This window comes from Jaculus jaculus, chromosome 1, assembly GCF_020740685.1.
Source record: "Jaculus jaculus isolate mJacJac1 chromosome 1, mJacJac1.mat.Y.cur, whole genome shotgun sequence".
NCBI classification, from domain to species: Eukaryota; Metazoa; Chordata; class Mammalia; order Rodentia; family Dipodidae; genus Jaculus; species Jaculus jaculus.
Genome location: NC_059102.1, coordinates 144,490,352 through 144,502,857, shown reverse-complemented (window position 1 = coordinate 144,502,857; position 12,506 = coordinate 144,490,352). Strand labels below are relative to the sequence as shown.

The 12,506-nt window shown below is 53.7% G+C and overlaps 1 protein-coding gene across 1 annotated transcript in view; it reads right to left on the bottom strand.

Annotated features, from left to right (window-relative positions):
• The window catches only part of Hmcn2 (hemicentin 2), a 195,050-nt gene that overhangs the window by 39,438 nt on the left and 143,106 nt on the right, over positions 1 to 12,506 (bottom strand). Inside the window, exons 63-75 of the mRNA XM_012952006.2 lie at positions 11,383 to 11,526; positions 11,138 to 11,297; positions 10,934 to 11,058; positions 10,182 to 10,365; positions 6,638 to 6,735; positions 5,964 to 6,230; positions 5,346 to 5,536; positions 4,860 to 4,941; positions 4,639 to 4,775; positions 3,513 to 3,654; positions 3,293 to 3,437; positions 2,460 to 2,587; positions 978 to 1,134 (exon numbers count right to left, since the gene is read on the bottom strand). Coding sequence (XP_012807460.2) covers positions 978 to 1,134; positions 2,460 to 2,587; positions 3,293 to 3,437; positions 3,513 to 3,654; positions 4,639 to 4,775; positions 4,860 to 4,941; positions 5,346 to 5,536; positions 5,964 to 6,230; positions 6,638 to 6,735; positions 10,182 to 10,365; positions 10,934 to 11,058; positions 11,138 to 11,297; positions 11,383 to 11,526 — 1,960 coding nt within the window. The remainder of the gene's footprint in view (positions 1 to 977; positions 1,135 to 2,459; positions 2,588 to 3,292; positions 3,438 to 3,512; positions 3,655 to 4,638; positions 4,776 to 4,859; positions 4,942 to 5,345; positions 5,537 to 5,963; positions 6,231 to 6,637; positions 6,736 to 10,181; positions 10,366 to 10,933; positions 11,059 to 11,137; positions 11,298 to 11,382; positions 11,527 to 12,506) is intronic.

The following is a 12,506-nucleotide window of genomic DNA, read 5'->3' as shown; positions in this document are numbered from 1 at the left end:
CAAAGTTTTAGCTGTTGGATTTGTGGGTGACTTTTCTACACCCTTGTTTCTCTGCAGCCTGCAGGTTTGTGACAGTAATTTAGTCTGTCGTGACCACACTGGATCCCCAATCAGAAGGGATAAGCTAGCGCCTGAAATAACCAATAACTGGGGAAGCAGTTGGTGAATTGGTCGTTTGATTCCCCAGCAGTTTCCCTGAGCCAACAGTGGCATCTCCGAGACCCAGGACACTGAGGTTCCGGCTGTGCCCGTGTGTCTAGGCTCAGACAGTGCCAGCTCTAATTTCTATGGTCTTACTTTTTTTCAAGGAGTTTTTTTTTTTTTCAAGGTAGGGTTTCACTCTGGCCCAGGCTGACACTATGTAATCTCAGGGGGGCCTCAAACTCATGGTGATCCTCCTACCTCTGCCTCCTGAGTGCTGGGATTAAAGGAATGTGTCACCACACCCAGTTTTCAAAGAGTTTTTTAAAAACAGTTTACTATTTATTTGCAAGGAGCAGGAAAGAGAACACCAGGGTCTCCTGCCACTGCAAACAAACCCCAGACATATATGCCTTTTTGTATATGTGGCTTTACATGGGTACTGGAGAATCAAATTGCAAGTAGGTGCTTTTAACTGCTTAGCAATCTCTCCAGCCCTTAGTCTTTTTTTCTCTTATGGAGATGTTAAGGATGGAACTAGGTCTTACTAAGGCTAGACAAATGCTCTGAGCCACACCCCAGCACGCTCCACGTTCTGTTTGAAATGCCTGTGACCGGTAAGTCACGCTTTTTTTTTTCCCCATGTGACTCTGTGTTCAAGAACCAAGAACACTCTCCTCTGCCCAGCAGCATTATGTGCCTTACTGTAAAGATGCCCTTGGCTCCCCAGCATCTGGTGCCCTCCTTGCTGCTGACCCAGCACTGCTCTGGGCTATGGGGTCCCTGGCTCACACCCCACATAGCTCAAGATACTGCAGGGAGGACCTGGTTTTCACCTGTAGGTGTCATGCTGCAAGTGGAAATCCAGCTTTTGTCCATCCTTCCACCAGACCACGGAGGGCTTGGGGGAGCCGCTGGCCTCGCAGGGTAGCAAGGTTGGATTGTGGGCAGTCAGGGTCAGGTTGGAGGGGCCAGGGACAATGGCTGGAGGCTCTGGGAAGAGGAGACAGGTGTGGCTTTGAGAGGGAGTCAGGTTAACTCTTTTAGGCAGTTAGGGTGACTAGTCCCTTGAAAGTAAGAAACAAGCATGTCTTTAGGCCTATCCTTACAGTCTATACTTGCTAGAGACCAAAGGATGATCTGAAGTCTTATCTCTTGCCTAAAGGCGATCTTTTTTTTTTTTTCCTATAACTAGGGCTGCTCCTGCGAGGGAGGTCTCTTCTAGGATTTCAATCTAATCCTAACATTGTGGTTGGTCAAGTGTAGACTCCAGAACTTGGCACCATGGCTGGCCTCTTCCTGAGACAGCCCTTAGCCTAAATCAATCAGCTGCCCCTAAGCTCACTGGAGCCAGAAGGTAGGGGTCACCACCATAAGGTTATAATATGTTTGTGAGGGGAGGGCTCGCTTTCTGAGATGCCTGATCACTTGGGAACCTCCAGCTACTGGTGAGTTTCCCTTTGGCTCAGCGCTGCTGGGCCTGGGCCAAGCCGAGGGGTCAGCCCCTTGGCCATTATTTTCCACGTGGGCTCCTTCTCCACATGACAGGAGTTCTCTGTACTCGCTTTTCTGTTCTTCCCATGATTTTTCCAGGCCATGTGCGCTCTTGAGCAATGTGGATGTATTTATTCTCCTTCCCTTGGTTTTGTACTTCCCTCAATAAATATAACCATTTAATAATTATCCTTTTCAGTCTTATTTTCTTCATTTCCTTGCAGACACGAACCTCAGGTTTGGGGTTCGAGGGCTTTCCTGAACCCCTAGCTCCCTGTTACATATTAGCACCCCATTACAGGTTGATGAAGCTGGGGGCTCTCTGAGGCTGTGCCCAGAGGAGAATCACAGCTTTGGGGTGCTCAGTGCCAACTTTAACACATCCCATGGAGCCAGGGACAGGGGCAGAGGAACTCCTCAGGGAGAACCAGCAACAGTCCCCACGCTGCAGGTTGCAGGACTTTCTGAGTCCCTGAACCTGGCACCATCCTGACACCCTACCCTCAAAGGAGGCCTACGGGGCTGGACCCCCCATCAGCCCTGCCAGAGCTCAGGGCCCCGCAGAAAAGTTTCAAACAAGGCAAAGGAGAGGTTTGACTGGAGCACCTGATTCAGTGAGATGAGTAGGACTCCTTGAGCCTTTGGCCTTTTGTTGTGTTGTTACTTAAGGAAGGGTGTGGCATGGTGTCCATCACCCATAAAGATGGACATCAAATTGGCTTCCTATAGCTGGGGCAACGCACAAACCCAGCAGGTGTGCCCCCCCACCCCCAGCAAAAGCATGTACTGAAGGCAGGTAGCGTGCCTTTCCATAGCCCACCTACCAAAGACCCGGAGGTCACGACCTTGCCGGTCAGAACCAGCTGAGTTGGAAGCCAGGCAGAGGTAGTGGCCTGCGTCCTGGGCCAGGACTGGTTGGATCCGCAAGGAACCCTCAGGCAGAAACTCCAGCCTGGAAATGAGGGAGGGGTTGTCATAGAAACCAGCAGATGGGTGCCATGAGACCGGACTGAACCTCTGACTGCTTCAGACTCTCCTAGCTAGATGATACCTACTTGGGACTTAGAAAGCTACAGCCGTGAGGCCACCCAGGGGTCACAGCCTGAGGCTACTCCCATATCCCACCTGGCATTAGCGAGGTCGAGAGGGGCTGCTACAAGTGGCAGCACCCCCAGCCTTTCCTGAGAATGGCCTGTCTGTGTCACCCCGCCCCCAGCCACAGTGGACTGCAGAGTGGGTGTGAGTCACCCAGGCTGGGCCAATGGCGCTGTGTGCCCTGGGAATTTGGACTTGATAATGATGTTCACAAAGGGCTTGTTGATTCTGCAGGTTATGTGAGCTGAGGAGCTGCAACCTGAGGTGTCTGTGTGTGGAGATGTGTGTGTGTGTGTGTGTGTGAGAGAGAGAGAGAGAGAGAGAGAGGGAGAGAGAGAGAATGAACATATAGTGAGAGGAGCGGGAGAGTTAGCCATGCCCACCCAGGGATGCCGGACGTGGCTAACCATGGCCGGCCTGTCCTTGCATTCCGAGACTCACCCATACCCTGGTGATAAAGTTACTTTCCTGCTCCGACGGCCCAAGTTTCTGTTTGTGATCCACAAACAGCTACCCTACCTAAACTCGAGACCCTCTGAAGCCCTCCCCCGCTGGCTCCTACCTGGGATTCTCAGGATCCAACAGGGCCCCATCCTTCCGCCAGCTCACGAGGGGCGCGGGCACACCCTGGGACTGGCAGGGCAGCAGGGCCGTACTGTTCGCTGAGGCGTTCAGGGCAGGCGGTCCTGGCTGGATGGTGGGGGCCGCTAGGGAGGGGAAGAGGGAAGGGCTGGGAGCCGGTGGCTCTGAGGGCCAGGTGGGCAAGGGAGGGTGGCACTCACTGTGAATTTCGACGTGGAAGTCAACGCTGGTACTGCCCGCAGGGTTGTGGGCTGTGCAGCTGTAATCCCCGCCGTCGGCTGTGCTCAGAGCCTGCAGCTGAAGGAACCTGCCCTCCCCTGGGAACTGCGTGTGCGCGTCCTCCTGTGCAGCCCCGCAGTGTGCGGACAGGGAGGCTCTGGTTAGTGCCCGGCCCGCCCCCAGCCCCGCGCCAGGAGAATGGAGGCACTGATGGGGCTGGACAGTGTCTTCTCTCCATCCCAGGCTAGGGGGCAAAGCCTCTGCTGAGACCCTCAAAAACCTGGAAGGTGGGCCGGAGAGATGGCTTGGCGGTTAAGGCTCTTGCCTGCAAAGCCAGAGGACCTTGGTTCGATTCCCCAGGACCCACGTAAACCAGAGGCACAAGATGGCGCACGCTTCTGGAGTTTGTTTTTAGTGGCTGGAGGCCCTGGCACGCCCATTCTCCCTCTCTCTGTCTCCCTCTCCCCCACCCCCCGCCACTCTCATTTTTTTAAAAAAATTATTTATTTATTTATTTGAGAGCGACAGACACAGAGAGAAAGACAGATAGAGGGAGAGAGAGAATGGGCGCGCCAGGGCTTCCAGCCTCTGCAAACGAACTCCAGACGCGTGTGCCCCCTTGTGCAGCTGGCTAACATGGGACCTGGGGAACCGAGCCTCGAACCGGGGTCCTTAGGCTTCACAGGCAAGCGCTTAACCGCTAAGCCATCTCTCCAGCCCCACTCTCACTCTTAAATGAACAAATAAGTAAATGAAAACCTGGAAGGTGTAAGCACTCTGAACCCCCAATTAGAAAACCTCAAATCTTTGAGCCTATAGCTGCAAACCGTCCCTGTATAAAGGCACACGCAGAGATGCCTGGGTGCCCCCCCCACCAACATCACCTAGTATAATGACAGGCAGACCCTGAGCACGCCAGAGATTGGCAAATGGGGTTACAGACTAGAGACACACAGCCGCAACTTGGAGTTGCCATGGAAGGAACTCTGTGTGAGAACCCTACTGGAAGGACGTGTTCTTTATCTGTAAGCTACTCACAAAATGGGATGAGTGTAATAAGAGGTGGGGGGATGCCCCCAGAGCAGATATGCAGAGTGAGGTCCTCACCCGCAGCAGGACGCCTCCTCGGTGCCACTTGATCTCAGGCGCTGGCTCCGCCTCCACTGGGCACTCCAGAACCAGCTGTCCTGGAGCCAGGCCAACCACAGAGCGAGGGCCCCGGGGCCCAACAATATTTGGAGGGGCTGGGGGACAAGAGGATGTGAGAGGTGGCCCCATCCTGACGGCCCCCATCCTGATTCCTATGCGCCTACTCCATGTCTCCCTACCTTGAACTCTGACCCTGAAGCTCTTCTCGACTTCACCCGCAGGGCTCTCTGCCAGGCAGGTGTATAGCCCAGCATCACCCACCTGGGGACAGAGAAGGGCTAGTGGCCTCTGGTACTGCCTGTCCACCTACCAATCTTTTTCCTTTCTAGGTAGCTAAGGATCTAGGGCTCACACTCAGAGCCACAGAGCTGCCGTCCCACCTCCCAGCCAGTCCATGCCCTCTCTGGAATTCTCTATCTTGACCTGGGGCTGAGGCAGGCCTGCCTCTTTGGGAAGTCCCCTTTGACTGTTCCAGCAATCTGGTTTTTCTATCAGCCTTGGTTCTGGCCTGCCTGGGCATGGACCCACACGGTCATTTCTCCAGCCACACCCTATACAAAGGAATCGCTTCGGAAGGAAGGTTTGCCAGCCACCCACAGAACCCCCAGAAGCCAGTTTCTTCTCCCAGCCCCCACCCACATCCCTAAGTAAGCGGGGGCCAGTACCTGCATGGCCTCTGCCCTGAGCACCCGGCCATCTTGGCTGCTGATCTCTGGCATGCTCAGGATCTGCCCATCCTTATACCAGGTGATATTGGGTGGGGGGACACCCCGGGCATCGCACAGGAGCTCCAGGCGGGCGCCTGGAAGCAGCAGCAGCTCAACGGTCTGGCCTGAGTCCTCAATGTAGGGGGGATCTGAAAGACACCTGCCCTGGATCAGCCATCGCCCAGATATTGGGACCCGGGGCTCCTCTTCCCCACAGAGGCTGACTGCACAGGATGAAAGAAAGCACTGAATATGGGGGAGGAATGCACCAGATATAATGGGGATAAATATTCCTGGGATAAATATTTGTGCTTTAGAACCAACAAGGATACTGTACGTGGTGTGGAGACACATTGTTCTAATATGGCATAACATTACAAAATTTGGGGATTCTGGCATAACTTACTTTGGTAGATCAGAACCCCAGAAGAATCACACATCCCACTGGAAGGTAGGACCAACGAGGCCTCTCTCTGAAGCCCAGCTCCCAGAGGACCCACCTCTCACCCGCTTCTCAGCTCCAGAATCCCGCCCTGACTCCAGCTAGCAACAGCTGGCAGAGAACAGAAGACTTACCCATCACAGTCAGCTGGAAGTGTCTCCTGGCCTCTCCGGCCTCACTCACTGCCACGCAGGAGTAGGTCCCAGAGTCACCAGCTCCCACTGCCTCCAGGCGCAGGCTGCTTCCCCCCTCCAGGCTCTGGAGTGACAAGGGCTCCCCGTCCTTCATCCATGACACAAGTGGCTCGGGGCTGCCCCGGGCCTCACATGGGAGCGTCACGGGGGAGCCTTGGCCAGCTACCACAGCATTCTGGATCTCCACTGGCTCCAGGGTGGGAGGCACTGTGGACGGCAAAAGTGTGGGCAGGATGCCCTTCAATCCACAGCAGGTAGATCTCTCTCCAGGACCTTGGTACAGAGCATTCCTATGATGTCCCTGGGCAGTCCACTATTGGCTTAGAAGCTCCCGAACCCAGGCTAGGAGAGCCCCCTGCTTTCCCATAGCATCTCCCCAGCCCCTGGTGGAGCTGAAGCTGGAGGGGAGGCTGTTGCTCACTGCTATATCCTGGGCCTGGGAAGGCCTGGCAAACCAGAGTGCCCACCCACTACTGGGAGGACGGGGTAGATGGATGTGGCAGAATGAATTGGCTTTTCACTCTGCCTGGACATGGCCTTGACTCCATCCTACCAGCAGGGGCTGAGGGTCTTCATTCTCACCCACCAAAGCCAAAGAACCCCCCTTTCCATACCCAGCACCCGCAAGGTGAAGTTTCTGTCTGCCACCCCAGCCGGGCTTGCAGCCACACAGGTGAAGACACCCGAATCTGCCAACTGCACCTGGGAAATCCTGAACCCCTCTCCCAAGGTGGGGAGAGAGGGGAGGAGAGAGACAGAAAGAGATGGAGAGAGGCTGAATGAAATGCCTTCCCTTTTCCATCCCATGTCTCAAGAACTGATGCTGAAATATACCGCTGGCCCGGCCCTTTTTACACCCCTTTCCTCGCTCACTGAGTCCTCAGGGTAGAGTCGCCACCTGCCCTTCCTCCAGCACTCCCACCAAAATACCTTCTCTAAACCTAAACATCCTCAATCAGACCCCTGCTTTGCAAATTCTTGACGCTCACCGTCCCAGCACAGGGATGGACACCCTGACTGCCTTTCCAATCCCTCTTTGATCCGCAATCCCTCTTTGATCTCACCTCCACCCCAGCTCTATTTTTGTCGTTATTTATTTTTATTTTAGAGAGAGAGAATTGGTGAGCCAGGGCCTCAGCCACTGCAATTGAACCCGACGTTTGTGCCACCTAGTGGGCATGTGCAACCTTGCGCTTGCCTCACCTTTGTGCATCTGGCTTACGTGGGATCTGGAGAGTCAAACAGGGGTCCTGGAAAGCTCCTTAACTCTTAAGCCATCTCTCCAGCCCCCTGGCTCTATTTTTGATCCCCCTAACTTCTCCTGCCACTCCCCTTCACCCCAGCCTTTCCCACACTGCTCTTGCCACAATCCAGTGATGGATATGACGCCAAAGTTGGATGTCTGTCCTCCAGGACTGTGGAGTTCCTTGTGCTCTCCAGGGTCTCCTCCTGCCCCTGCCTGTGCACCTGTTCCCTGCTCCAAAGGACCTCACCCTCACCCCAGCAGCTAGACCACAGCCCATGTTCTCTGCATGAGTACTTACCTCCAACCCTGGCTTCCAGCACCACCCAGGTTCTGACAGACCCCCAGATTTCTACCTCCCCAAGCTCCCTGTAGACAGCACCTCTCCCCTGAGCACCTGGGAGCCTCTGCTTCCAAAGTGGTCAGATTCAAATGGAGTCACTGCAGTTAAGCCCCAGCCACAAAAAGAAGCCATGGACGTTGAAGCTTATGAAGAAGGGCTCTCAGGCACGAGTGCCTGATATGACTGTCACCAAAGACTTTACCTGGCCCACAAGCTTGCACAGAAAATGCTCATGTGAGGGTGCCTCTCCAAGAGCAACCTGGACTGGCGCTGCCCTTGTCAGTAACCCTGTGGCTGAATATCAGGGCTCCAGAGTGTTTTATATAATCCTCATTTTGCCTTGGAAACCTTCCCCTTCCCCTGCCTCTTCAAATATTCTCCCAGATTTCTGTGGCACACATACCCACGGCAGTGTGCAGTGTGGGCTCTTCCACAAATAAACTGACTTAATCTTGAGACAACCTTTCTGATCATCATTCAGGATGGCAAACATAATTCCAGGCCTCCCTTGCCTATCCCTGCTCTTCTCACAGCTTCTACACTCAGAAAACAGGGACTCATTTGGGTTGAAAACCTTAGTCAAAAACAAAGGGAAGGCTGGGGAGATGACTTAGCAGTTAAGGCACTTGCTGGCAAAGCCAAAGGACCCAGGTTCAATTCCCTAGTACCCACATACAGCCAGATGCATAAGGTGGCACATGAATCTAGAGTTCGTTTGCAGTGGCTAGAGGTCCTGATGCACCAATTATCTCTCTGTCTCTCTCATTCAAATAAACAAATAAATAAAATGTTTTTTTAAAAAAAAACTGAATGGGGCTGGAGAGATGGCTTACTGGTTAAGACACTTGCCTGCAAAGCCTAAGGACCCTAATTTCCCCAGTACCCACATAAGCCAGATGCACAAGGTAGGATATGTGTCTGAAGTTCATTTGCAGTGGCTGGAGGCCCTGGCACACCCATCCTCTCTCTTGCTCTCTCTCTCTTTTTCAAATAAATAAATAAACAATTTTAAAAAGATTTATAAAAAACAAATGGAATGAAACCAAATATGAGAATCAAACTCAATGGCTCCCAATCGCTCATCTTTTCACAAATGCTGTGAGCTCGACCTTCAAGACACACCCAGCAGCTGACAAAATGCACACCATGCAATTTCCTATCTTAATAATGTCTAAATGCCCGGTTCAGTGACGCCAGCAAACTCACGCTCTGAGGCAGCCACTCCCAACCTCCCACCCTCTGTCTCCAGAAATTTCTCATGGTCTAGAAACAAAGCTGTCCCTGTAGGATGCCAGCTCTCCATTTCCTCCAGCTGCTGGTGGCCCCTGTTCTACGTACTGCCTCTGCATTTAATAACTCCAGCCTCCATCTCAGAGGACGCCTGTACCGTCCATCCTTTTGGCTGGCTTATGTCACTGAGCAGATATCCTTAGGGGCCATCTGCCTTGGAGCACCTGTCAGAACTTCCAGTTCAGGGCTGAGAAGTATTCCATCGAATAGGTAGACAAATTTTCTTCACCCAGCTGTTGATGGATACATGGGTGCTTTGGCCCTTAGAGGATCCTCCTCCTGGCTGCCCTGTGGACAGCAGGCTGGGGACAGAAGGGCAGCTGGAGGATGATGTGACAACCCAGGCCTGGCCGTGGTGAGCTTGTGTGTAGGACTCTGAGAGAAGACTCTCTCGTGATGTGCCATCTCGTAGGAAACTCCAGGTCTTCCAAGACCCCAGCCTTACCATTTGGCAGCCCTCCCTCTGCCCTGCACCCCTCTGCTCCTTGAGTTTGCAAACGCTCCACTGCAAGGCCCTTGGATCTGCTTTTCCCTCTGCCTAGACACTGTTCTCCATGGCACCCATTCTCACCCCACCTCCTTCGATCTCAGCACCAATGCCACCGAGTATCCAGCCTGGCCACAGCACCCTCCGTTGCCACCTCCCGCCCCCACATCGCCTTGCCCTGCTTTAACCAACTTCAGAACACATGCTTTTGGACGTATTTATCTTCCTGCAGTTTCAGGTCCAGAACTCTCTTGCTCACTGCTCTGTCCTTGTGCCTGAACATGAGAGCTCCACAAAGCTGTCAGGTATAACTATGCTCAGATGCCCTCTTCCAGGAAGCCCTCCCTGCTTTCCACTTGGCTAGTCCCTGAAGGAGTGGTCAGGTGCCACCCCTTCAGTCTGTGTCCCTCCATGGAACCACAGGGGACACTCTCTCTTGCTTCTAGAGTTCCATTGTGGGGTAGGGTCCTTTTGGTCTCCCCATTCACGTGAACCACCATAACTATATAATGTGTTAAAATATTTTATTTATTTATTCAAGAGAGAGAATGGCATTCTAGAGCCTCTAGCCACTGCAAACGAACTTCAGATGCATGTGCCACCTTATGTATGTGGCTGTATGTGGCTGCTAGGGGAATCGAACCTGGGTCCTTTGGCTTTGCCAGCAAGTATTTTAACTGCGAAACCATCTCTCCAGCACTATTATTTATATTTTTAGACCCATATAGAGCCTGAGCTAACTGCAGAGTATCTGAGGCTGCCATGGGCTGGCCAGTGGCCAGATCCCTCCTTTACCTGAGGGTACGGCCAGAGCTGTGGAGGAGAGTGCGCTGGGAGAGCGGAAGGGGCAGGCCGTCCTTGAGCCAGCTCACGTGGATGGGGGGGGAGCCCCGGACAGGGCAGGTCAGGCTCACCAGCTCCCCAGGTCTGCTCACCAGGGCCCTCTCACTGCCAGCTTCCTGCTCGATGGTGGGGGGAACTAGGAATGGCAGAGAGAAAACGGGGGATAAGGGGCTTAGCAAGAGAAGGGATCCTCGTGAATACCAGGATATGGTATCCAGATGGGGACTTCTGTCACCAGCAGCTTACCGGGTTATGTTTTTGGAGTCTGGTCCACCTCCCACTCCTGGGAGAGCATATGAGGCCCTCTGTGTGGGATGTGAGCTCCCTCACTCTTTATTTGACTCCCCCAACCTTTTCTTTTTATCCTCAGGTAGGATCTCACTCTGGCCCAGGCTGATCTGGAATTCACTATGTAGCCTCAGGGTAGCCTCGAACTCTCAGCCATCCTCCTACCTCTGCCTCCCGAGTGCTGGGATTAAAGGCATTGTGCCACCACGCCTGACTTTTTTTTGATTCCTGACTTCCTCCTGCATGTTAGGCTAGAGCGCTTATGACTCTCCTTTGAGGACAAAGCCCAGGGAACTCCCAGTGTAGGTATGGCAAGGACTTGAACTCAGGGACCCCAAATCTAACCTAGCCGGTCCCCCAAGCAGAGGCCCCATGGCCCTAGGGGCTGCCTGCCTCTCTTTGGCTCAGCTCCTCACCCAGCACATTCACAGTGTGCAGCCTGGCATCCTCTCCGGCTGGGTTCTGAGCCACACACGTATAGGCGCCCGAGTCCACAGCCCTCAGGCCTTTCAGCACCAGGGCATTGCCGTCCAGGTAGAACCTGCATGGGGAAGGGGTGCTGAAGGCAGGTCCACAAGGGTCATAACCCTGATGCTCCAGGAGGTACAAACCAAGCTTACCGGAGGTGGGGTCCCACACGATGGGCCAGGGGACCACCATCCTTCAACCAGGCCACATCTGGTGGCGGCTGTCCCTCCGCCTCGCAGTCCAGCCGCACCTCCTGTCCCTCCAGCACGTTGTGTTCTTGCGCTGTGCCCGAGTTCTGGATCCGGGGAGCCTCTGCGGCAGGGTCTACAGTAAGACTTGGGCGCGGGTAGACTGCTAGGGATGGGGCATCAGGAGGAGATACGGGGTGCAGACATACCCAGTACAGTTACCATGAAGTCCTTGCGGGCCTCAGCCTGGGGGTTCTCAGCCACACAGGTGTAGGTGCCCGCCTGGGTGGGCTGCAGGCGACTCAGCTGTAGGCGGCCTCCCCGGGAAACCACACCTTGCTCGGCGGTGCTCTCTGTGAGATGAAGGGAGCCCATGAATCACACATCTCCCTTCTGTGCTCGTCGGGAAACTGAAACCCTGACAAGCAGGAGCTTCTTCGTAGATTTCAATCTTCCTCGTCCCATTTCTGGCTGATTCATTCCTTACAAGTTGGGCTGGGAGGAGGTGTCTCAGTGGTTAAAAGCACTTGCTTGCAAAGCCTGCTGGCCCAGGTTCGATTTTCTAACACATAAAGCCAGATGTACAACAGGGCACATGTGTCTAAAGGTCATTTGCAGCAGCAAGAGGCCCTGGCACCCCCCAGCCATGCTGCTTTTTTTCTATCTCTTAAATAAGTAAAAAATTAAAAAAAGAAAATCCCACCCTCTTGGGCCATTCTTCCCCAGGGCCCTATACTTCCAGGGCCCAGCGTCCACTCTCAGACCCAGCCCTCTGCAACACTCCTTTCCTGACCCCAACATCAGGCTTCTGATCAAGGCAAAGCAGCCCCTCAAAGGATCCACACTGGTCACCCTGGGGGGCTCCCTAGCCTCTGCTCACCAGTGGGAGTGCCCCTTCGCCCCTCCTGTAACTGCAGCTCTGCCCCAAATCTATCTCTCATGACATCCGCCCAGCTGTCACCCTGTCCTTTCCTCATCTGTCCAGCTACCCTCTCAGCACCAAGTGTGCAGATCAACTGCCCTGTGTCCCACCCTGAGCTCAGGAATCAAAGGTGAGCACATTTGGGCTGGAAAGATGGCTTACAGGTTAAGGTGTTTGCCTGCAAAGCCTAAGGATCCAGGTTCAATTCCCCAGTACCCATGTAAAGCCAGGTGCACAATGTGACACATGCATCTGGAGTTCATTTGCAGTGGCTAGAGGCCTTGGTGTGCCCATTCTCTCTCTCTCTCTCTCAGTCTCTTTTTCTTTCTCCCTCACTTGCAAATAAATTCATAAATAAGATACTTTTTTAAAAAAAGGTGAACACAGGGCTGGAGAGATGGCTTAGCGGTT